This window comes from Lutra lutra, chromosome 6 (assembly GCF_902655055.1).
Source record: "Lutra lutra chromosome 6, mLutLut1.2, whole genome shotgun sequence".
Taxonomy (NCBI): domain Eukaryota; kingdom Metazoa; phylum Chordata; class Mammalia; order Carnivora; family Mustelidae; genus Lutra; species Lutra lutra.
Window position 1 is genome coordinate 266778 of NC_062283.1, and position 24747 is coordinate 291524.

At 56.5% G+C, this 24747-nt stretch overlaps 1 protein-coding gene across 3 annotated transcripts; it reads right to left on the reverse strand.

The window, feature by feature from the left end:
* Positions 1–2823: 2823 nt before the first annotated feature.
* On the reverse strand, positions 2824–20056 carry LOC125101969 (tripartite motif-containing protein 26). Of its 3 annotated transcripts, XM_047732618.1 has the most exons (9): positions 18746–19525; positions 17934–18193; positions 8175–8662; positions 7966–8061; positions 7100–7330; positions 5818–5840; positions 5325–5440; positions 5016–5048; positions 2824–4619 (listed from the first exon to the last, which is right to left on the reverse strand). In XM_047732618.1, the coding sequence occupies exons 3-9, from the start codon at positions 8610–8612 to the stop codon at positions 3937–3939; spliced, it is 1620 nt and encodes a 539-aa protein (XP_047588574.1). In that variant the 5' UTR covers positions 8613–8662; positions 17934–18193; positions 18746–19525; the 3' UTR covers positions 2824–3936. The 3 variants fall into 3 exon arrangements, with proteins under 3 accessions (XP_047588574.1, XP_047588572.1, XP_047588571.1); XM_047732616.1 differs by lacking the exons at positions 17934–18193; positions 18746–19525 and adding an exon at positions 19603–20056; XM_047732615.1 differs by lacking the exon at positions 17934–18193 and having other exon boundaries at positions 18746–19524.
* Positions 20057–24747: the final 4691 nt, after the last annotated feature.

Here is a 24747-nt window from a genome sequence, read left to right on the forward strand (position 1 = left end):
CTGACTCCCCAACCAGGCCCAGCTGTCGTGGGGCTGCCCTCACCTGAACCCCAGACCCAGGGCCGTCGGCCTAACAGCAGATGGCGTTTGCGCAGCCTTGCACGCGCCCCTCCTACTGCCTCGGTCTGCCCGGCCCTCGCTCAGCAGATTCACCCCCGGCGTCCCCTCTCCCGGACTCTCGGCTTCCTTCTCTCTCGGCACAAAGATATTTCAAAAAGCAACCATAGTGTTTTAGGTCCATGATGCTTATTTCCCAACATATGCTATGTTTGTATTTGCTGTGCTTAGTTTATTTATTTACTTATTTTTAAAGATTTGTTAATTTATTTGAGAGAGAGCATGAGCGTGGGGAGGGGGGAGAGGGAGAAGCAGACGCCCACTGAGCGCGGAGCCCCGGCAGGGATGGGTCCCACGACTCTGGGGTCACCACCTGAGCTGAGACCAAGAGTTCACTGCTCAGCCGCTGGGGCCCCCAGGCGTCCCGCACTGCTTAATACTTGTTTGTGCCTCTCATGGGACGAGCTCCCTGAAGGAAGGGGGCACCCCCACGAAGAACGGTGTCGGGGGCGTAGGAGGGGCAGCATGCGTGCCGTCTGAGCGGCTCCCTAAACCCAGACCCGGCGGTGTGGTCCCTGCGGCTGGCATGGTCCGCCTGTGCCAACCCCTCCCCTGCTCTTCCTGCCCTCCCTGCACCCTGCTGCAGACATGCGGGTGTCCTCTCCCAGCCTGTCCCTGCCTGTCCCCCTGCCCGTGTGATGCTAGACTCTCCCTATCACAGCAGCCCTGGAGGAGCGAGCGCGGGACAGCAGACACCGGCTCGGCACCCATCACCGTCCTCTTCCAGGTTCTGCCCACCGCCCTCCAGGTCCCAGCCTGGAAACGTCCTCGCCCACCCCAGCCTCGCAGAAAACCAGTGCAGGAGCCACACGAAGGCCAGAGACGGCAGAGAAAACGAAGGAGGCGCCAACCGTCAAGAAATAACTCAGCAAACAATGAATTTTGGAACACACACACACAAAAATAAAATTAAATTAAATTTAAAAAAAAAAAAAAGGAAAAAACTTAGCAACGTTTCCCTGAACCGAAAGGCCCTGAACTTGCAGATACTCAACATCTCAAAACAGCAACTTACCGCCCCATCAGGAAGCCACCGGCTTACCAGAAGGAAGTCAGCAAAGAAGAGGAAAACACAGGATGAAGAAACAGGGAAGCCCAACCCACGGGGCTGTGCACAGACGGAGGGTGGTGGGAGACAGGACGGGACACCGACCATAGCAGCCGACGACTGGGCACTGACGGAGGCTGACAACCAGTGAACACGCCGGGCTTCGGTTAGTAATGTGGACGTGGGAAATGAAGCCAAAGGGGAGAGAAAGGCAGTTCCTCTGTCCAGGAAGAGCGGGTTGTCCCCACAGACCCATGTGCAGAAGACTCGGTAAACTGCGCTCAGGCTCGGCCACCGGGCAGGACAGGTGTGCACCCCACGAGAAGGCCAGGTCCAGAGCTAGAGCCCCGGCTGCCGGGGGACGGAGGACAGTCCCACACCAAAGCTGCATCGAGGAAATCGCCCGGCAAGGAGCGCCCCGGGGAGAGGAGGGGGCTGCTCTTTTCTCTCCCGTGATAAACACTACATAGATCTGACCACACGTGTAGGTGAAATTCACATAAAAAATACTTAAAAATATGATTATAAAAAATAAAAATGTCCAAAAGAATCTAGATAAGTTCCACGTGGCACCTTTCTGTCCTCACGTGGTGGCATAACGTGTGTGTTTTCAGGGATTTGCTGTTTCATGCGGACACCTCATCGTCTATGCTTTATTCTGGAAGTTTCATGCTCACGGAACGTGTTAAACCAGGACCTGCAAGGGTTCCTGTTTTGTTCAAATGCAAATGTCCCCTATTTAATAACTAGGAGCTTTTAATTATACAACGACCACCTTAATATTTTTCAAAAATTTCATTATGTAAAAATTCTTTCCAAGGAAGGATAAGCGGCATTTTGAGAATTCTGAAATCTTCCCAAAAATAAAAGATTAGGAGAGTATAATTTTAGGAAACGATTCACATCGATCAACAAAATATATGTAAATTTTCAAGAATATGCTAGTGATTATTGTCTCTCAGGATTAGAATGTAGATTAACTGACCTCATTATATTAATAACGGGTCTTATTTCTAACAAGTGACACATTTTGCATATCTGTATTTAGAAAGAAAAGTAGAAACAAATGAAAAATAAAAAAGGGGGAAGAGGGGCGCCTGGGTGGCTCAGTGGGTTAAACCGCTGCCTTCGGCTCAGGTCATGATCTCAGGGTCCTGGGATCGAGTCCCGCATCGGGCTCTCTGCTCAGCGGGGAGCCTGCTTCCCTCTCTCTCTGCCTGCCTCTCCGTCTACTTGTGATCTCTCTCTGTCAAATAAATAAATAAAATCTTAAAAAAAAAAAAAAGGGGGAAGAGTCATAAATGAGATCTTCCATTTCTGTGTTTAAGATGACAATTAGAAAACCAGCAGAGAGAGCAGACAGGAGATGGTTGGGGGCTGCGTGTGTCAGAGGGCGCTGGGGGTGCCTCCTTTGGGTAGGGGACCGTGCATTTTCCTTGGAAAGATTCTGGGTGTGCCACGGAATGTCGCCGTGTCATGGGCCATCCTTGGCTGTGCGGATGCTGGGTGAGAGCACAGGACTGGTGTGGCGGGACAGGGAGATGTGGGGGCTGCTGTCTGGGGCGGTGGCGTGTCCCAGGAGGGACCCCAGGCCACTGCCATTCACGCAAGCACTCTGGAGCCATACAAAGGTTATAATAAAGTAAATGAACCCAGTCTGCTCATTGCACAAGTCTTTATTGAGCACCTGCTGTGTGCCCAGCCCTGCGGGAGGTGCATGGGGGTACAAAACTAGAGGCAGAAATAGCAGGGACCTTGCCAGGTGATGTGGGGGCCAAGGTGCTGGGGCATGGGACGCTGCTGCCAGGCCTGGGACGGGTGCACACAATGGCTGTGGGTGTCCGGCTGGAGCAGGGAGCGTGCAGGCGCCACGAGGCTGCGGTCCAGCCCTCACTCTACACGAAGGTGAGCTCCGGGAGCCCTGCTGGCGTCCTCTCCTCTCCCCACTGCCCTGTCCCAGGACGGAGGGGCCTGCAGAGTCATCCGGACCAAGTTTCCACTGTGCAGGGGGCACGGGCCAAGGCTTCCAAGGGAAGGCTGGCCTGGACGGGCGTCTGCCCTGGTGACTTCAGACGACCCACCAAGAGCACAGTGTTCTGGACTCCTGTCACCATCTCCCAAAGCCCCACCCTCAGGTCATTTACTGATCACTGACCACACACAAGGCCTCAAAGCCACGTGCATCCAGAGCTCTCCCCCAAGCAGCTCCGGAGGTCCTAGGTCCTTCCCTGTGCAAACGTCAGACGCTCGACCCTGGTCTCAGAGCATCGAGGCGCCTGCTCTGGGCTTGGCGACTCCACGGCACCTCGGAAGCTTGTTCAAACCGCCCGGAAACCGTGGTGGGCTTCTGCTCTGCTCGCGTGGGGGACTCTGAGGTGGGGGGCAGGGAAGGCTAGCAGCGGAGAGGATGTGGGCAAGGGGGATGCCGGGCACGGCGAGTGGCCTCGGTGCAGTCACCTGTGCTCTCCCAGGAGCAGCCAGCACGGGACGCCAGATTGGCCGACGGAAGGCTGTCTCGTCTCTGGTTCAACAGAATGTGTGCAGAGCTGGGCCGAGGCCACAGAGGGCCCTCATGGACTCTGGGGTCAGACGTCTGCACGGGGACCCCCAGGCGCTGGGGGACGAGTCTGACGGAGTGGCGGCACTGAGCGAGCCTCGTGGGGCCACAGCCACGGGGCGGTGGGGGGAGTGCACCTGCTCCAGGTGCCGCGGCCAGACATCCCCTCCCCGTCACGGTCCTAGAATCCCCGAGAAGGGAAGCAGCGGTGGGCTCAGGGTCGCAGCAGGAGGCGAGTCCCAGGCCACTTGAGCCACAGGAAGGGGACCAGGCGCCGCGTGAAGGTCGCGGTGAAGGTGTAGATGAGTTCTTGTGACTCTGCGTTGGTGAATGTCACGGTGCCGCCTTCATAATCCAGGGCAATGCCCACCCGCCGGGGCCGCAGTGCCGGGAAGAGCTCAGCCTCGGGGTCCGTATTGGCCCAGATGCCCGCAGAGGAGAGGCGCAGTGCCCACACCCCGTCCTCTGGCCGCAGGGACAGGTCCCCCTTCCTCTTCACAGAGTCTCTGGCCACCCCCACCATGCAGCTTTCGAGGACCTCCTCCTCCTCTTCCTCCTCCTCCTCTTCCTCCCCTAATGACTCCTCGTCCTCATCTGTCTCCCAGTCCTCGTACCCGACTCCGTAGCCCGCCTCCTCTTCCTCTTCCTCCTCCTCCTCCCCCTCCTCCTCCTCCTCGCCCTCCTCTTCATCCTCAGACCAGCCCTCCCTGTCCACCTCCACTTCCCAATACACCTTGCCCCAGGTGAAGCCCTTCCTGCCCAGCACCCCCGGCTCACAGTCAAACTGCTGGGGGTGCAGGTAAGCGCTCTGGTAGAGGCTGCTGTAGGTCACACACTTCCAGTCCTCTGACAGCTGCAGGTACCCACTCGCCGACTGCGGGTCCAACGTGACACTGACTGTGGGGACAACGGAACAGTAGTGCTGTTACTGGGGGGCCCCCGCAGGGCTGCCACACCCTACAAGCAAGGGCTGTGCAGTGCCCAACCTGACAGCAGGGCCCAGAAGGAGCACAATGCGGGGGCTGGCAGCAGAGACGGCCCCCGCATACAGGAGCCACGCGGTCAGGTGGATGAGAACATTGGGCAGACAAGGGTCAGGCAGTCAAGCACGGACTTCTGTTGCAAACCAGAGGCCCAGTGCGGGGTATAGACTTGCTGCTGGGAAATCTCAGCTGTGTAAGAGAAGGGACTCCCTGGGGGCAGCAAGGGACAGTCATGAGTCTCTGTGGGGACGGAGTGTGGGGACGGAGTTCCTAATGGGAGAGGAACTGGGAATGGCCTTTGGACACTCACCTGTCTTATATTCCAAATCTCTTAGCAGCTTCCCTGGGGAGGAGAAAAGGACAGGAATGACCCTCTAGCCCAGGAAAATTATGGGCCTGTTTTCTGCTAAGACAGGATTAATTTCCAGATAGGGCCTCCCTGCCTGACATCCCAAGAAGAAAACAGAAAACAACCAGGAGACACAAGAGTGGGGCCAAAGATGACAGTAAGGAGGTGGCCCCCTCCTTCGATGCAGAGCCCCAGCTCCAACGCCCACCCCAGTTCACCCCCAGCCCCCAGCCAGGCCCGACTCCCACCCCAGTGCACCCTAGCCCTCACCTTGGAACTCTCTCAGGCCTCGCTGCAGGGACTGAAGTTTCTCTGAGCATTCTCCTGTCTTCTTCTTAACCGCTCGAGCAATGGGCTTCCCAATCCAGAACTTCTTCCGCGGGTACCTGGGAAGACGAGACGGACCTGTCCCTCAGCTCTCCTTGCGCTTCTCCCGTTCTCACAACAACTATGAAGCAGGAAGGAAAGGTATGACCATCCCCAATCAACGGAGAAACACGGGCACAAAAACACTGACTGAACAGCCCCCCGCTGGGCCGGGACTTGAGCATCCGGAACACTTCTGTCCGCGAGCATGTCTCCGCCCTCATCTCCGTCCCGTCTCAGACCCCGGTGGAACCCTCGCTGCTTCAGAGAGCAAGTCTCCAGGTCCCAGCTGTGTTCCGGCTAACCCTAACCCTAGCCGAGGTGGGGACCGTTCATTCCAAGGGTCCCATGGAGGGGGTGGGGTGGGGCGGGTGCGCCGTGGAAAGGAGGCTGTTACCTGTTCACGAAGTCCCTGGTGTCCTGGAGGGGAAGAAAGCACAAGCATCAGCCCAGTGGCATCAGACCCCACTCACAGGAGGTGCCGCAGCGCTGGGAGCCAGGAGTGCAACAGTGAACCGAAGGCTGTGGCCCCTTCCTCCTGCCCTGAGCCCTCGCCCCATCCCAGCACCTGTGCCCCGGGTACACCTTCCATCTGAGCGGCGCTGGAGGCACGCTGGCCCCTGTGGCTCCCTCGGGTGGAGTGGGAGGGGCTCCCGTCGGGATTTCAGCCCCCAGCAGCACCCCAGCTAGTCTCTCTCTGCCCCCCACACAACCGCACGTGATGGGGAAAGGAGGGCTGCCCCTCCCTGGGGGGCAGAGAACGGGGCAGTAAGAGACCTAATCCCCGTCTGATGGAGGAATTTGTGGGAAATGCCAGAGACACATTTTAGACCAAATGAAGGACAAGAACAAGAGGCCTAGGAGTGGAGCTGGGACCGGGTTCCTGACCTACCTGGCAGCTGGGCCCTCAGCGAGTTCTTCTCATACAGGGCCCTCACCCCCCGCCAGTCCCAATCTTCGAGCCAGAATGCTCAGCAAGGGGTGGCAGGCGGCCCCCCTGTGCGGGTACCTGGAGAGCCTGCCCCGCTGTGTCTCCTGAGGCCAGGCTGCTGGCCAGGACAGCATCTTCCTGGAGGAGATGGGGGGCTCCACTGCTGACCCGCCCGGCCACCATAGCCTCCTCCCTGCCCGCAGGGGGAAGGTCCAGGGAGGCTCCAGGAGGAAGGCGGCACAGTGCTGTTTCCACTCTAGTTCAAGGCACTCCCCCTTGGCATCAAAGCTGCCTCCTTCAGGAAGTGTGCCAGGGGCACCCGGCCTGCTCTCCCTCCCACAGAAAACCTTGCCCATCTCCTCCAGTCCCTCCCTGGGAGAAGCAGCCCTCCCTTGGCCACCCCAGCAGCACGGGCTGCCTGTAGCTTCCCCTGGAGGGTGTATGCCAGGGACCTGTGGTGGTTGCGACGAGGACGGACGGCATGACGAAAACACTCATAACCCTCCCTTCCTCTCCCACGGCACTTTCCAACCCCCTCCAACTGGTTTTTGGCAGACTTTGCCCTCTGAAGGGACACCATGCAGGTCATGTCCTCTTGTGCTCGTGTGACCACGGGAGGAGGTGGGGCAGGTGGGGGTGACTCTCCTGACATTTCAGTAGAGAAAGTCACAGCCTGAGAGGCAGCGGCTCTCCCAGGGTCCCATGGGGGTACAGGGGACAGAGACCGGCCGCCCCGGAGGCATCTCACCTGCAGGAGCTCTGCAGCCGGCTGCTGTGCCTTGGTCTCCAGCTCGGAGATGACCAGCGCCAGCCGGGTCAGCTCCGTGACACCCCTGCTCTTGTACTTCTCGCGGCCCTCCGCCAGTTCCTGCTGCAGCACCTCCAGCTTCTCCAGCAGGTGCTGCTCCCGCTCCCGCAGAAACTCGTGCGCCTGTTTAAACTCGGCCATGATGTTCTGCCGCTGGTCCTGGATCTTCTTCTGCAGGGGTGTGGAGGGGAGATGGGTGACTGCCCTGCCCCACGCTGGAGAGCCCCGGTGGCGTCTCCTGGTGGGGCCGCATGAGGCCGGCTCGCACCCCCATCCGTGCACTGTGGGACCTCAGAGCACGGCTGGGCCAACCTCCCTCCGACACAGACTCCCCTGCAGGAAATGCGGGGACAGCCCTCGCACCCCATCTCTAATCAAACAGGAAGTGCTGTCTCTGCTTCCCAACTGTGGTAGCCCTGGCTGCAGGACTCAGCACACAGGGTCCCCAGGATGCCCCACAGCCTCCCAGGCCTCCCCACTGTGCTCATCCCGCAGCCAGCGCCCCCCTCCCAAAGCCCCTGGCTCCCCACCACATCGGGAGTCTGGTCCCCCCATCGTAACAGGAAGGGCTTTGCTGGGACCTCCTTGGTCCCCTGCACACTGGCAGTCCGGAGCAGCTGCTACCAGACGTGGCCCACGGCTGCAGCGAGCCACACCTGTGCAGGAGCGCCCGGGCGCACACACCAGATAAGGAAGCCAGCCCGAAGCCCCCCAGCTCAGACCGTCAGGGCTTAGCCTCTGCCGCTCAGCCCCCCCAGCTCCCTCCCCACATGGCCGCGGCCTCAGGCTCTCACAGCCCCACATACCAGTGCAGTCAGGATATCAGCTTCTCCCTTTGCCTGGGAGCCCTGAATTTTGTCCCGGTCTCTCCTCAGAGTACTCAGGTGGTTCAGGATTTTCTCCTGCGGAAAGACAAGCCATGGGGATGGATGCGCTGCGGCTGAGCACCCCCGTGGGCCACAAGCGTCCGGGAGCGCGCCCGGCCTCGCCCCTGGGCGGGGTGGAGCCAGCTTACCCTGTGGGGCTGGGCGGCCTTCTCCACCAGGACCGCCGTGTGCGGCCTGTGCTCCCGGGACTCCCGGCACATGACGCACAGCAGCTTGCCGTCGTCCTCGCAGTAGTAATGCAGCTTCTCCCGGTGCCGCTCACACAGCCTGGTGTCCGGCGGCTCCCGGGCCGCGTCCCCGGGCTGCCTGTCCTTATCCACCTTCAGCCGCTCAATGTTCTCCACCAGGCTGGCCAGCTGCCACACCGGCCGGATGTTCTCCTTCTTGAACGGCTTCTTGCAGAGCGGGCAGACGGGGCGGCCCCCCGACGCCGGCCGCACGTCCGTGGTGCAGCTGCGGCAGAATACGTGGCCGCAGTCGATGGTCACGGGGTCCCGCAGGTAGTCGAGGCAGATGGAGCAGGTGACCTCCTCCTCCAGGCTGCGCAGCGGGGCCGACGTGGCCATGGTGCCCTTGGCTGGGAGGGGCCGCGCTGCGCCCACGGAGGCTTCTCGTCCTGGGAGAGCAGACACGGAGTCAGAAGGCCCAGGGAGGGGCAGAGGCGGCGGGGCACACGCGGGGCACGGAGCGGGTGCGGGGAGAGAGCACAGCGCGGCTGGCCCCTACCGCGCTGCGGGGAACCTGCTCTGAGGTACCACTTATGACTGAGAGAGATCCGGGTTAGCGGGAGACGCGTCGCCCACACACCTCCGCGTCTACGCCGCGCGGTGGTCCCCACTGGAGACGCGTCGTCGCCCACAAACCCCCCACGCCTAAGCTGCCCAGGGCAGAGCGCAAGCCGCCCCGCTGCTCGTGGGGGCGGGCAGCGGAGCCCAGGAGATGCAGAGGCTCTTAGCCCAGACTCCAGAAGCTTGGAGAGTAGGGGACATGCCCTGGGCTGCGCCGTGGCTTCGGTCTCCTGCCCTTTCCCCGTAGACGCCGTGTGCCCCCGCGCACGTCCTGGCCACCCCGCTGCTGGCAGGTGTGGCCCGATGGGCCGCGCTAGAGGGAAACCAGTGTGGAGGAGACTCCCAGCGGGGCAGTCACTGTGGCCTTCGGCTGGGGATCTGACCCTCGGAGGGAGCACGGCAGTGGCGGGCAGACCAGACCTCAGCCCTGCTCACCCCCACGGACCTCTGCAGCCTGCCGACCCCAGCCCACATCCTGCCCGACGAGCCTCCGCAGGGCTGAGCGGCCTCCTGCCCCGTCCTGTGTGACCACAGGAACCGCTCTTATGTGCTCTGAGCCTCAGTCTGCCCATCGTAAAATGCGGACTTTGGGCTTGCTGAGTGGGCTGAGTCCGAGAATCTGCAGGGGAACCAGGGAAGGGAACCTCCCGCATCTAGCGAGAGCAGGCAGGGACTGAGCAGGGTGGACACGCACCGTGGCAGCAAGAGGGGACCTGTGTATGAAGCTGCCACAGGGACGGGTGTTGTCAGTTCCAGTCCTTGGTGGCGGGCGGCACTGGGACCCAAGGAGGGTAGCCAGCGGCGGTGGCATGAAGGGAGCGCCTGGGGCCACGGGAGAGTCAGTGCTGCCATGGATTCTGGACACGGTAAGCCCATCACCGAGAGCCCAGGGGTCCTGCGCTCCTTTCCTGGCAGCGACATGAGGGAGCTGCAGAGGAGCCCCAGCCAGAAATAAAACAGGAGACAGGGTCTGCTTCTGGAGAGCGGACACAGTCCGATGGCTGAGCCGTACAAGTGCAGGACCGTCCAGCCACATGGGGTCACCACGCCTTGGACCGGACGCCCTGGCACAGATCTGGAAGGCTCCCGTGTGTGCAGAGCCCACGTGCAGGAACAAAGACCGGGCGGCGTCCAGGATGTTGGCTGAGTGGTAACCAATCCTGGGGACTGCCTGGTGTCACTCTGTGCTGGGGACATCATCTGACCCAAGCCATTAGGCCCGACACAAACAGGGCAATGGCGGGTGCTGGGGATCCGTGGGCTGGGAGCCCTTCACCCTGTGACTGCCAAGCGGCTTGCAGCTGAAAAGCAGAGGCCGTGGGTCTCTGTCCCGGCTGCGGGGCCAGCAGGGTAACTGCTGCGGACGCTCAGCCCCAGCTCACTGTCTGCATGAGACCCGCCCCTCTCCCATATGGCAGGTGCTCACAGCCAGGCTCCATGCCAACACCGCGTCACCGCAATCCCACGGGTACGATGTACCAACCGGTCCAGGCTACAGAAGCACGCGGCCCATAGGTGTAGCAGGCATGATGGAGCTCGCAGCACACTGCCCTGCAGCCCTCTTCATTATCAGAGGCTGGCCTGACCACGAGGGAGATCAGGGGACATGTTCCCGCTACCGACGGCCCCCATGGATGGCCTCCCATGGAACCTTGGTAACGCAGAAGTCCGGCGATCACCAGAGCCCTGCCCAAGCCCACAGCGCTCACAGGTGCACAACCCGGCATCTGCTTCCCCAAAGGGCACCATGGGGAGACACGATATCCCCTTTGAAGTCATCCTGCCGAAACTGGCCTGATGGGACCTCACCGAACCTTTGGGCATACCTTCCGATTTACAGAAAACAGGAGGCACAGGGAGCTGAGCCCCAGCACATCCTGAGGAAACGGACACATCCAGAATATGGGACATTCCAGAGGACACTGGCCCAGCAGTGTCAGGGGCGCCAGGGTGCTGTTGGTGACACGTTGGATCTCGGTCTGGTCTCAGGTCGTGACCTCAGGGTGGTGAGATGGGGCGCGCGTCGGGCTCTACGCTGAGCGCAGAGTCTGCTGGTCTCTCTCTCGCTCTGGCCCTCCCCACTCAGTGCGCTCTCGCCAATAAATAAATATATAAATCTTAAGAAAAAGTGAATGTCACAAAAAAAAAAATTGTTCTTGACTTAAAAAGACCAAAAGAGGAAAAACAGCCAAAGGCAAACACCTTGACTAGATCCTGTTTTGTTTCGTTTTAAGAAGCCATAAAGATAGTTTTGGGACAATGAGAAGGAGGCTGACAAGAGGCTGGGCACTACGGGGCTGCTCCTAACTTCTGCTGGGGTTTACGGAAGGCGTGAGGGGGACATCCCCGGTGGGTGACGCATGCTGCCGCCTTCGGAACTGGGGACAGAGGCTTTGCGCAGCTCGGCAGAACGCCACACAGGACCCTTGTGAGCACAGGGGCTATGGTTTTCTGTCGTCCCGAAAGGAAGGGTATGAGGCTGCGTAGGCAGGAGAGACATTAAAGGTTGCCGGTGGCGATCAGGGTGCTGCCGCGGGCAGAGGCCCGGTGCTCCGTCTGCACAGCGGAGCGGCTTCCAGGGAGCTGAACAGGCGCTCGAGCACAGAGCGGCCGGTGGCCGGCACTTCCCATGTGGTCCCGCCACTTGGGTCTGCAGACGAGCCCACGGACGGAGCCCACAGCAGCTTCTGCTGCTGCTCGCACACAAGGCTGTGGTCCCGCAAGGCAGGGCCGCGTGACCAGCACTCACTCGGACCCGCCTCGTCTGCCATGTCCACGTCTCACGTGACTCAGAGCTCGGGATGCTCTTTTGAGAACACAGAGGCTCAGTGAGGTCTGGCGGTGGCCCAGGGGCACGGCTTGGGGTGGGGGGGCCTCATGGCTAGGCTGTCCCAGCCCGTGGGACACCAGGAAGCTCAGATGGGGCCGTGTGCATGGATGCATTTCTCAAGCTGGACAGTGTGGGCTGGCCAGTGTAGACGCTGGACACAGGGGTTCCAAGGAGTCTGCTCCCCACCCCACATTCAGAGCCAGCAAAACACCAACCCCCGGTACCTCCCCTACGTTCTGCCCTCTCTACCACTTCAAGCTTCTGGAACATTCTATCCCTCAGGCTTCCAGAGTGGGGGGCGGCCATCACGCCACTCTCCATGCCTGGAGCTGGGGCAGACAGGAACAACAGAAAGCCAAAGCTGGAAAAACCCTCCACGATGGCCACGCCCACCCAGGCCCCTGTCCCCAGATGAGAATTCAGAAGCCTGGGGTCATCCCACGGGGGCCCTCGTGGCAGAGGCCACGCATCCCCACTCCGGCGTGGCCAGCTCTTCCGTCCCTTCTAGAAGCCAGAGGCTGGGTGCGAACTGGAGGCAGGCAGAGCTGGAAACACCCCTCCCCGTCCAGGTCTCTCCCCGCCTCACTGTTCTGACCTCAGAAAGGCCCCTCTGTGCACGGCGACAGATGAGCCAGGTGGCACCATGTGCAGGCAGCACGCTCGAGGCTGCGGGACCCGGGCAGGATTCCTGCCGAAGAGAATGGCGAGGAGCTGTAAGAGCCAGCGGGAGGAGGCTGCAGTCAGAGCCTGCACCTCGGGGCAGGCCCACGCCTCACCCCACCCCTGCGCCAGCCCTGCAGCCGCCAAGTGGTCAAAACTCCCGCCCTTGTTTCTTAACAGCTGCCAACTTCTGCTCTGGACCGAAATTCTCCTTCCGCCTTCCGTGGCTCCTGCTGCCCCGCACCAATCCCCCCAGGATGCCCTGGGAGGGTCCCAGGAGACACCGAGCCCTAGCGGCGCTCTTCGCGGCTCAGAGGAGTGAGCAGATGGGCCGTGGTTTGCACCCTGGCCTCCAGGGCTGCTCCTCGTGCCTTCCCTCGGGGGTCTGACAGGAGCCCCGTCTTTCCCATCATCAGAGCATGTAGCTGAGGGCTCCAGTCCCTGTGGGAAACCCACCTGGGGCTCCTGGGACCCAGGTGAAGCCCCATTTCTTTTTTTTTTTCCCTTTTATTTATTTGACAGAGAGAGAGACAGCGAGAGAGGGAACCCAAGCTGGGGGAGCAGGAGAGGGAGAATCAGGCTCCCCGCTGAGCAGGGAGCCCGATGCAGTGAAGCCCCATTTCAATGAGCAAATTCCCCTCGAAGTCAATGTCTGTGACACCTCTTCCAAACCTCGAGAGGACAGAATTCTGATTCCGGATGAGCAGCCACAGCGCGGCAGATGATGTCACAGGGCCCCTCAGAGTTTACAGCTGTGGCTATGGGCCTGGCGCTGGGTGGTCTCAAGGGACACAGGCCTCTGGACAGTGCATTCCTGATGTCATGGGTGGGTGACAGTTCTCCCCAGGGCCGGGGTCAGCGTGCTCTGAATCCCTGGGGCCAGGATGAGACGCGCTCTGAATGGTGGGAACGGCTCCAGGGCTCTGCGGGGCATGGGACGGGCCTTAGGGTGCCAAGGAGGAGCTCTCGGGGGCAGAGCTCCTCCAAGAGTTCACAGATTTGTGCTGGAGGCCTAGTATGTGCCAGGCACTGGGGATGCCACACAGGGCAAAACCCCTGCCCTCCCAGAGCCCCCAGCACACTGTCATGCGGCCGGGTGAGACTTCGGGGGTTGGGACTGGGGCTAACAGTGGGGGCCACAACCCCCAAGGATTTCCCAACAAACGTATGGCTCCCACGGATTACTTATGGCTTCGGCCTCCGCTGCTCAGCATGCCTGCCCCCAAGGCCAGCCTTCAGCTCTCCAAACACACCCCTCCCTGTGCTCAAACATCCCTGTGCCCGCATGGCCACCCTGGGGAAACCCCTTCGAGGCTCTCTGCGGCTCCAGGGGCAAAGTCACACCTCCCTCCCGCCTCTGCAACGCCCAGCCCTGGTCTGCAGGCTCATTTCCCGCTATTCCCCTCCCAGACCTGACCCCACGGCCAAACCAAACCCCTTTCCAGGCCCCGGAAGGTGCCATGCTCCCTCATGCCCAAGCCTCCCTGCTGCATGAGCCATCTGAAAGGGCTGGCCCCCTCACCCCCAGGGAGCCCGCTCCTGGCCCAGCCCGCAGTATCTGCTGAAAGCCACCTCCTTCGGATCCTTCCTGAGTGACAGGCGGAGGCCACATGCTCTGCTCCCACACTGCCCTTGTGCACGTCCCAGCAGGGGTGAGGCCAGGCTCATCAGTACGCTCCGGTGTCTCTGCAGCTCTCCCTACCACAAGCAGACGCAGACGGTGTCTGCCTTATCCGCAGGAGGCAGCAGTCCTCCCCACCTGCCCCGCCTGTCTGACCAGAGGCTCCAGGACTCGGCACAGACAGCCGCATTCCCCGGTGCCCCGAGCGACAAGAACACCAGGCCTGGGAGATGCCCATCACTCCCTCCCGTCCACACCACGCCGTGCGTTCATCAAGCACACTTTGCGCTCCCTGGTACAGATGTGATCATAGTGCATTTGTCTGCAGGGGTGCGCAGAAACACCATGTTGTGTGGCTCCTTCATGGGGACGGAGCTGCCTCTGTTCATTTTCACTGCTTTCCGATGTTGTGGCTCTACCTTGGAGATACTGGCGGCTCGGTCCCAGACCAGCACAACGGAGTGAATACCGCCACAGGGCCAGCCAGGAGCGCACACGCAAGTTGTGTTTACGCTCTGTGACAGTGCACGAAGTGCACAGTCGTGTCAGGGCTAAAGACAGACCTTGATTACAAATGACTCATTCCAAGAACTGCTGTCACCTAAGCGTTAGTCACAGGAGCCCACGAGATCACAGTAACAACTATATTAACTACACTAACGACGCACAGGTCTGAGATATCGGAGATATCCTGAGACACACAGACACGGAGCCAGAAACGGCAGCTGCAAAGTGGGTCCGACAGACTTGCCCGCTGCAGGGTCGCCACGAACCCCCATCCATAACACACACGGCGTCCGCGGCACGCGGGAAGATGAAGTGTGCCCACGGGCCCCTTCTCCCGGCCCCCTGACCGCTTCCTGTTTGGGACAATGGCAAACACCGTTCTGTGAAGGTCTGTACACACGTCCTGGGACACAGAAGCAAGCAGATGCATCCTTGACCCAGTCGGGCCACCCTGTTCCCACACTGACTGTAGCCGTGCGCATTCCAAGTGGCAGGCCACGGGCGCTCACGCTGCCTCACGGCCTTGCCAGCACCTGCCACTGTGGGCGTTGACACGTGTGCGTCTCCAGGAGGGAAAGGGAATGCCACGGTGTGTGCGCGTATGTGTTTAATGCTGAAGGGAAGGGAGGGGGACGAAGCGGAAAGGGCAGGGCAGCTGGGGCAGAGCGCTACAGCAGACAACAGCATGATGGCACTGTGCTCCCCGCTCCCAACAGTCACCCTGCAGGCGCTTTACCTTCGGGGAGGGGTCTGCCCGGCTTCTATGCGTGCTTCCCTTGCTAACTTTGCTCCCTTGGAGCAGGTTCTTCAGCCACAGCTCCCCATCGGCTCACAGTGGAGCAAGGGAATGGGTCTACACCTGCCTGACCTCGGGGCTTGCTTCAGAGGCGAGGCTATGACTCGAGTCTGCCAGTCACAAGGAGACCACGCTGAGACGGGAACGATTCTGCGGTTTTTCAAGAATTTGCGAGAGGTGACATCAGCATGGTTTGAAGCTACAAGAGCAGTTTTGCAGAGCAGAGGGCCAGCCCGTTTGAGAAGGAAGCCAACCCAGAGAGGAAGCAGAAGAAACCCGATCCTCAGGGCACCTCGTAAAACCCTCCTCCGGCTGCGCCTGAAGCTGGATCAACCCTTGACCTGTGCCACTGCTTGAGGCAGTAAATGGCCTTTATGTTCAGCCCTGTGCACCCAGGAGTCACCTGACCAAAAAAGGGAATCCTGCCTGATACAGCACAGGACGTTACTAAAGGTGACTGGGCTGAAATACACAAAGAATTTGTGCCAAAAAAAAAAAAAAAAAAAAAAAAAAATCTGCCTATTTCTCTAGACAAAGGTAGACACCCGGTGGCGGCTCCCCCTCCCGCCCCACAGGTGGAATGCAACCTGCCAGGGCCTGCCCGATGTCCCAGCCGCTCTTGGCCCTCGGCCCCGTCAGCAGCTCCAGGGACATGATCAGAATCTTCTTCCGTCCCTAGCTGTTAACTCTAACCAAAGCCGACAGGGAAGACTCCCCACCGAAACCCAGTTTTCACCCAGCTGCCACGACTCAGCTGTGCAGCCTGGGGCCGTGTTCTTGACCTTTGCACAGCTCCATAGGACCAGAAGAGGTGGGGGTGGGGAGGCACCTAGGCCATGTACAGGCAGACCAAAGTCAATGCACGGCGAGCACACGAGCGTTGTGTGCAGCCTAACGTCACGGCAGATACCACTGCACACAGATGGAATCTGTCGGTCAGGCATCCTCTGTGCTGGTTTTCCACAATCTGGCCATCAGGCAGGACAGGGCCAGCTTATCAGATGAGTTCTTTCAAGATCATCAGTGGAGCCTGGAGCTCACCATCTGCAGGTTAGTGAGACGGAGATACTTGACCACTCACTTCCTGGAGTAAGGAGGGATCTGAGAACTGGCAAGGGGGTACACTTCTCATCGAACGTAAGATACCCACACCACTGCATTGCAGCCTCTCCGAAACGTGATCCGTAGCATATCCTAACTGAACTAGGGGGACGTGTTTTCCACCATGTCCCGTCATGTATAAACTGACCGCCTCTTAGATCTGGTGCAGGGTAGCCCGTCTCCTACCAGGCGCCGTGGACACACCGCTCTCCTCTTGGCCCTCTCCCCCTTCCGTCCTAGCCGTGGCCAGCACTGCACCGCAGGGCCCACACTGTGGCCTCAGCCTAACGCAGCTCCTTCTCTAGGGCCTCCACTCCCCACGCCCTGTGCCCGCACATGGTCTCTGTCCCAGTGCATAGTGGACGGCTGGAATCAGACACCACCCGTGTGAGGCCTCCCATGCCCATCCCACCTTCCAGCTGAACGGCTCCCCCCACCCCGGGAGGCTCCCGCATGCTCTGCAAGTACCACAGGTCATTATAGTACTACCAGCAGTTGACGCGGCTACCCACCTCCCCCCACCAGAAGGTGAACCCAGGCACCATTCCTCGCCGGTCCCTATCCCCAGGACCTGGCACAGACGTGCTCCATGCCTCCAGACCCCACCCTCTTCTTCACCCCCCCACCCCCACCAGGCTTCCCTTGGCCCCTTCACGATCTTGCTTCTGCAGAAGGCTCCCTCTGATTAGATGTTCTTGACCACAAACATTTCCCGGATCTCCCCCTGTCTCCCTCCACACACCCTGTTTTGGGGAGAAGGTCAACATTTCATGTGTACCGATCTGGTGAGCTGTACTTCCTCCTGGGTAACAGTCCAATTAAGCCTTTGTTTTCCAAAGCCACTGTCTTTCCATTCTGATCCTGAGGCCCAAGTCTGGAGTCACCTCAAGAAACCTCAGTTAGGACCATGGACTTCCTTTGCGGCTCGCGATGTGTTCTGGGGTGGTCTGACACCAACCTGTCACTCCCTTGCAGGAAAGAGACGGCTAAGATACCACCTTCTCCTGGGCCTCAGCTTCCTTACTTACCTCTCAAGGAGGGGAATAAAACATCTTGTCAAGTTCATCACACTGACGTTCATGGGACGCCCCCCAGTCAAAGTGCTTTCAATAGTAAAAAGCTCTATAAAAATACACACTGGGAAGGACACAGGAGCCAACTTGGAAGAGCCCCCAGTAACCAAAGCCACAACAACTGGAGCAACAAAATAAAAGAGGATTGGATTATACCCGAAAGTACAAAATAAACATCCATGAGTCCGTGCTGGTGTTAATGGGTTGAATAAATTAATAAATAAGGACAAGAGAGATGATTTGCTATGCAAAGAGTTCCAAACACTGGGTGTAGATACTTGTCCTCAAGGAGGAGGAGCATACTGGCCCCTCCTTGGGTGTGGGCTGCCAGTCACTTCTTTGCAAAGAGTACAGTGTGAAATGGCGGGGGGTGGGGGGGGCGGGAGATACAGTAACTTGACAGCCGAGAAACCTGCTAAGCACTTTCTCAGGTGATCACAACCAACATCGAGTCTTAAATCGTGTGGACAGTATGTACCCTTGACCCCAGGTCATCAACAGGGCAACCTACCTCAGTAGTCTTCCAATAAGCGAGAGCCTGGTCTCAGGAGAAAAACATCAGTTCCAGTAGATGGGCACCCTACACTCCACCAGCATTTCTCAAAACTGTCAAGATCATCCCACAGCCAAGCAGAGCCTCAGCAGATATGACAACCAAATGCAACCTGGTAAGGTGGCAGGGATCACCGCACAGCACAGGTGCTTAGGTGGACACGCGGTAAATTGGGAGGACAGACTTGGGCCAATAACAGATCAATACAGGTTCATTAACTGTAACAAATGCATCATGCGAACGTAAGATGTTAATCAAGCGGGGAAAGGTCTGGGATATGTGGGAACCCTACTACCTTTGCAATTTTTTCTATGAGCTTAGAGTTGTTCTAAGCAAATCTATTCAGAAAAAAAAATGCACTTTGGTGAAGAAAACCCATAAAGCCTGTTTTTTCAAAGAGCTGCTGCTTCTAAACTTGGGGGAGGCTCGGGCAGTGTCCCCGCACGATCTGTGGCAGGCATGACCGGATGCCATTCCCCCATCCTCGCGGTGGGGTCAGGATCCAGGGTGCAGAAGGAATCCGGTCCTTCCTCGAGGGCCAAGTGGGGTCAGATAATGAGGGCGCTCGCGGCTGGCGGAGGGAGTTCGTGCACGGCTCCGAGGACAGGGGGCCGGCCTTCCTTACCGCACAACCTACCGCCCCCCCACCGCCCCGGGGCCCCGGGCACCTGCTGGCGCTCGGGGCGGAGGCCGGGCGGGGCCCAGCGCGCGCGCCGCGGCAGATCGCCCACCACCTCGCCCCCGACCCCGCGTCCGCTTCCCCGACTCACCGCACTGCCGCGCTCCCGGCCGCGAACACCGGCCTGGGGGGGCTCCCGGCTCTCCCGCCGCGGCCGGTTCCGGGTCGCGTCCCCACCGCGCGGCCTCCGGGATCCGCCGAGCGCGGCTCCGAGATTTCTCCCCGGATCAGCGCCCGGATTGGCTCCTGCCTAACACCGTCTCCCAATGGGAGCGCGAGTCTCCTCTACGTCACCATCACTGGGCAAATCCGGGGGCCTCTGAAGTGGGCGGGGCGACGAGGGCCGAAGCGCACGGACCTGCGACCGGGCGGAGCCGGGGTGCGCGGGAGCCGCAGCGGGGGTGGGGCGGGTAGGGCGCGCTCCCGGGGTGCTGGAGAGGGGCGCCGTTCCCAGGCCTAGCTGAGCCGGAACCCCATGCCCTCCCTCTGCGCGCGCTCCGGGCCGAAGGGGAGCTCTGCGGCCGAGCGGGTCTCGCCGTAGGCTCGGCATTAAATAGGACTCCCTGCCCCCAAACTGGCCTAATTTTGCTTCCTGAACCCGGAAGGCCTTTAGCAAGCACGTCCTTAAAGGGGGTTATTTACAAAAATTAGCTACCCTTTTCGAGGCATCTGCGATGAGCGAGGAGCTTTACCTAAAACACCTTTCAGCAGGGCAGCACACGACTGTCCCCACTGCACAGAAGGGACAAGCGAGGCTCCAGGCGCTGGCGGCCCGGCCACGCTCCGTGTAGCTGTCTCCCTCCCAGTGGCTGGGTCCGGGGTGCCCTGAGCCCTCGCGGTGGTGGTGGGGGCTTTCCTGGAGCTCCGGTGCATCCTCCGCCCCCCCGTCCCCCCAGGCTGCGCGGGGTCGGGGGCGGCCGGGAAAGGGTCTCCGCGCCAGGCACCTACCTGCTCCCGCCCGGAAGGGTGGTCGCGAGGTCCCGGAGTGGACGCGGGTCGGCCGCCTCGCCGGGGAAAAGAGGGTGGTTCTGAGGGTTCCAAACCCTAGAACCTGCCCGGGCCCCGCCCCTCGCGCGGGGTGGGGCAGGAATTTGAGGCGAAAGCACCGGGTTTAAAGAGTGGCGGTGTGGAGCGTTCTGTGTTCCGACCTACACGCCCTCGGTCTCCGCCCCCACGCCGGGCCGTCCTCTCTCGCTTTCGGTCTCCTCCCGGGCGAGGGGTGTGGCCCTCGCCTACCGGACCGGACTCGGGCGCGCCGGGTGCTGGCTGGGGTCTGAGCACCGGCTCCGCTAGACGCCGCCGGGGAAGACGGCGGGTGGTTTCGGCCACGGATCTGCTCTCTCCCGTCCCTAGGACCCGGCAGCCCCACTCAGAGGCCATTCGGGATCGTCCCGCCGGGGAGGCCCCGTGCCCTGCTTCGGACAGTCGGTCTCTTCCCCGCACACTTGCAGCCAGGAGGCCCCGCTGATCGCTCGCGCGGTCCCAGCTCCGGACGCGGCTGCCCGCTTCTTGCCGGTCGGCTAAACGGGCATCTCGGAGGGCGTTCCATCGCCGAATCAGGTCCTGTCAGGCAGCGGTCTCTTTCACTTTCTGTAAGCACGGCCTGTCATTAATTCACCCATTTCACTTTTATTTTATTTAAATTTGATTAGTTAACATATCATTGGTTTCAGAGGTAGAGATCAGTGATTCGTCAGTTGCATACAACACCCACTGCTCATCACATCACATGCCCTCCTTAATACCCATCCCCCAGTTACCCCATCCCCCCACGCCACCACCCACCCCTCTGCAACCCTCAGTTTGTTTCCAGTGATAGTCTCTTCTGCTTTTGTCTCCCTCTCTGGTTTCTCTTATTTTATTGTCTCCTCGCTTCCCCTATGATCCTTTGTTAAATTCCCCTATGATCCTTTGTTAAATTCCTCATATCAGTGAGATCACATGACGTCTTTCTCTGATGGTCATTTTGCTTAGCATAATTCCCTCTAGTTCCATCTATGTCGATGCAAATTATGAGTATTCATCCTTTCTGGTGGCTGAATAATATTCCATTGTGTATATGAACCACATCTTTAAAAAAATTAACATAAAATGTATTATGTATTTCAGGAGTACAGGTCTGTGAATCATCAGTCTTACACATTTCACAGCACTCACCATAGCACATACCCTCCCCAATGTCCATCACCCAACCACCCTCTCCCTACCCCACAACCCCCAGCAACCCTTACTTTGTTTCCTGAGATTAAGAGTCTTCTATGATTTGTCTCCCTTCCCAGTCCCATCCTGTTTCATTTTTTTCCCTCCCTACCCCCTGCGACATCCCGGGTCTGCCTCTCAAATTCTTCATTTCAGAGAGATCATATGATAATTGTCTTTCTCTGATTGATTTATTTTGCTTAGCATAATACTTTCTAGTTCCATCCATGGCATTGCAAATGGCAGGACTTTGTGGGTTTTTTTGTGTTTTTTTTGAAGGCTGCATAGTATTCCATTATCTATATATACCGCCTCTTCTTTATCCATTCATCTGTTGATGGACATCTAGGTTCTTTCCAAAGTTTGGTTATTGTGGACATTGCTGCTATAAACATTTGGGTACACATGCCCCTTCAGATCACTACATTTGTATCTTTAGGGTAAATACCCAGTAGTGCGATTGCTGGGGCATAGCATAGCTCTATTTTCAACTTTTTGTGGAACCTCCATTCTGTTTTCCAGAGTGGTTGCCCCAGCTTGCATTCCCACCAACAGTGTAGGAGGGTTCCCCTTTCTCTGTATCCTTGCCAGCATCTGTCGTTTCCTGACTTGTTAATTTTAGGCATTCTGACTGGGGTGAAGTGGATCGCATTGTGGTTTTGATTTGTATTTCCTTGATGCCGAGTGATGTGGAGCACTTTTTCATGTGTCTGTTGGCCATCTGGATGTCTTCTTTGCAGAAATGTCTGTTCATGTCCTCTGTCCATTTCTTGATTGGATTGTCGAGTTTGCTAAGCTCTTTCTAGATTTTGGACACTAGCCCTTTATCTGATATGTCATTTGCAAATATCTTCTCCCATTCTGTCAGTTGTCTTTTGGTTTTGTTCACTGTTTCCTTTGCTGTGCAAAAGCTTTTGATCTTGATGAAGTCCCAATAGTTCCTTTTTGCCCTTGCTTCCCTTGCCTTTGGTGATGTTTCTAGGAAGAAGTTGTTGCAGCTGAGGTCAAAAAGGTTGCTGTCTGTGTTCTTCTCAAGGATTTTGATGGATTTCTGTCTCACGTGGAGGTCCTTCATTCACTTTGAGTCTATTTTTGTGTGTAGTGTAAGGAAATGGTCCAGTTTCATTCTTCTGCATATGGCTGTCCAATTTTCCCCACACCATTTGTTGAAGAGACTGTTTTTCTTCTATCGGATATTCTTTCCTGCTTTGTCGAAGATGAGTTGACCATAGAGTTGAGGGTCCATTTCTGGACTCTCTATTCTGTTCCATTGATCTATGGGTCTGTTTTTGTGCCAGTACCATACTGTCTTGATAATGACAGCTTTGTAATAGAGCTTGAAGTCGGGAACTGTGAAGCCACCAATTTTGGATTTCTTTTTCAACATTCCTCTGGCTACTCGAGGTCTTTTATGGTTTCATATAAATTTTAGGATTATTGTTCCATTTCTTTGAAAAAAATGGATGGGATTTTGATAGGCATTGCATTAAATGTGTAGAGTGCTTTAGGTAGCATAGACATTTTCACAATATTTGTTCTTCCAATCCATGAACATGGAACATTTTTCCATTTCTTTGTGTCTTCCTCAACTTCTTTAATGACTACTTTATAGTTTTCTGAGTATAGATTCTTTGCCTCTTTGGTTAGGTTTATTCCTAGGTATCTAATGGTTTTGGGTGCAATTGTAAATGGGATCGACTCCTTAATTTCTCTTTTGCTGTTGGTATATGGAAATGCAACTGATTTCGGTGCATTGATTTTACTTCCTGACACTTTACTGAATTCTGTACAAGTTCTAGCAGTTTGGAGTGGAGTCTTTTGGGTTTTCCACATAAAGTATTGTATCATCTGCAAAGAGTGAGAATTTGACTTCTTTGCCGATTTGGATGCCTTTAATTTCTTTTTGTTGTCTGATTGCTGAGGCTAGGGCTTCTAGTACTATGTTGAATAGTGGTGGTGATAGTGGATAGTGGGAGATTTTTGATGACTGCTTCAATCTCCTTACTGGTTATGGGTCTGTTCAGGTTTTCTATTTTTTCCTGGTTCAGTTTTGGTAGTTTATATGTCTCTAGGAGTGCATCCATTTCTTCCAGATTGTCAAATTTGCTGGTGTATAGTTGCTCATAATATGTTCTTATAATTGTTTGTAATTCTTTGGTGTTGGTTGTGATCTCTTCTCTTTCATTCATGATTTTATTTATTTGGGTCCTTTCTCTTTTCTTTTAGATAAGTCTGGCCAGGGGTTTATCAATCTCATTAATTCTTTCGAAGAACCAGGTCCTAGTTTCATTGATTTGTTCTACTGTTCTTTGCTTTCTATTTCATTGATTTCTGCTCTGATCTTTATGATTTCTCTTCTCCTGCTGGGTTTAGCTTCCTTTGCTGTTCTTTCTCCAGCTTCTTTAGGTGTAGGGTTAGGTTGTATACTTGAGAACTTTCTTGTTTCTTGAGAAAGGTTCATAGTGCTATATAGTTCCCTCTTAGGACAGTCTTTGCTGTCTCCGATAGATTTTGAACGGCTGTATTTTCATTTTCATTTATTTCCATGATTTTAAAATTTCTTTAATTTCCTGGTTGACCCATTCATTCTTTAGTAGGATGTTCTCTAGTCTCCATGTATTTGAGTTCTTTCCAACTTTCCTCTTGAGTTCTAGTTTCAAAGCTTTGTGGTCTGAAAATATGCAGGGAATGATCCCAATCTTCTGGTACCAGTTGAGACCTGATTTGTGACCCAGGATGTGATCTATTCTGGAGAATGTTCAATGTGCACTAGAGAAGACTGTGTATTCTGTTGCTTTGGGATGGAATGTTCTGAATATATCTGTGATGTCCATCTGTGTGTCATTTAAAGCCTTTATTTCCAGAGCACCTGGGTGGCTCAGTCATTAAGCAGCTGCCTTCAGCTCAGGTCATGATCCTGGGGTCCTGGGATCAAGCCCTGCATCTGGCTCCCTGCTCAGCAGGAAGCCTGCTTCTCCCTCTCCCACTCCCCCTGCTTGTGTTCCCTGTCTTGCTGTGTTTCTCTCTGTCAAATAAATAAAAAAAATCTTTAAAAAAATAAAGCCTTTATTTCCTTGTTGATCTTTTGCTTGGATGATCTGTCCATTTCAGTGAGGGGGCTGTTAATTAATGTCAATGTGTTTCTTTGATTTTATTATTAATTGGTTTATATAGTTGGCTGCTCCCATGTTAGGGGCATAGATATTTAAAATTGTTAGATCTTCTTGTTGGATGGACCCTTTAAGTATGATATAGTATCCTTCCTCATCTCTTATTATAGTTTTTGGCTTAAAATCTAATTTGCCTGATATAAGGATTGCTACCCCAGCTTTCTTTTGATGTGCATTAGCATGGTAAATTGTTTTCCACCCTCTCATTTTAAATCTGGGGGTGTCATTAGGTCTAAAATGAGTTTCTTACAGAGAGCACATTAATGGGTTTTGTTTTTTTAATCCATTCTGATACCCTGTGTCTTTTGATAGGGGCATTTAGCCCATTTACATTCAGGGTAACTACTGAAAGATATGAATTTTGTGCCATTGTATTGCCTGTAAGGTGACTGTTACTGTATATTGTCTCTGTTCCTTTCTGGTCTCTGACTTTTAGGCTCTTGTTGCTTAGAGGACCCTTTTCAATATTTCCTGTAGGGCTGGTTTGGTGTTTGCAAATTATCTTAATTTTTGTTTGTCCTGGAAGCTTTTAATCTCTTCTTCTATTTCTTCTATTTCTAATCTCTTCTTTCTATTTCTATTTTAATCTCTTCTTCTTCCCAGACTGCCTAGCTGGGTATAATAATCCTGGCTGCATGTTTTTCTCGTTTAGTGCTCTGAATATATCATGCCAGCTCTTTCTGGCCTGCCAGGTCTCTGTAGGTAAATCTGCTGCCAATCTAAT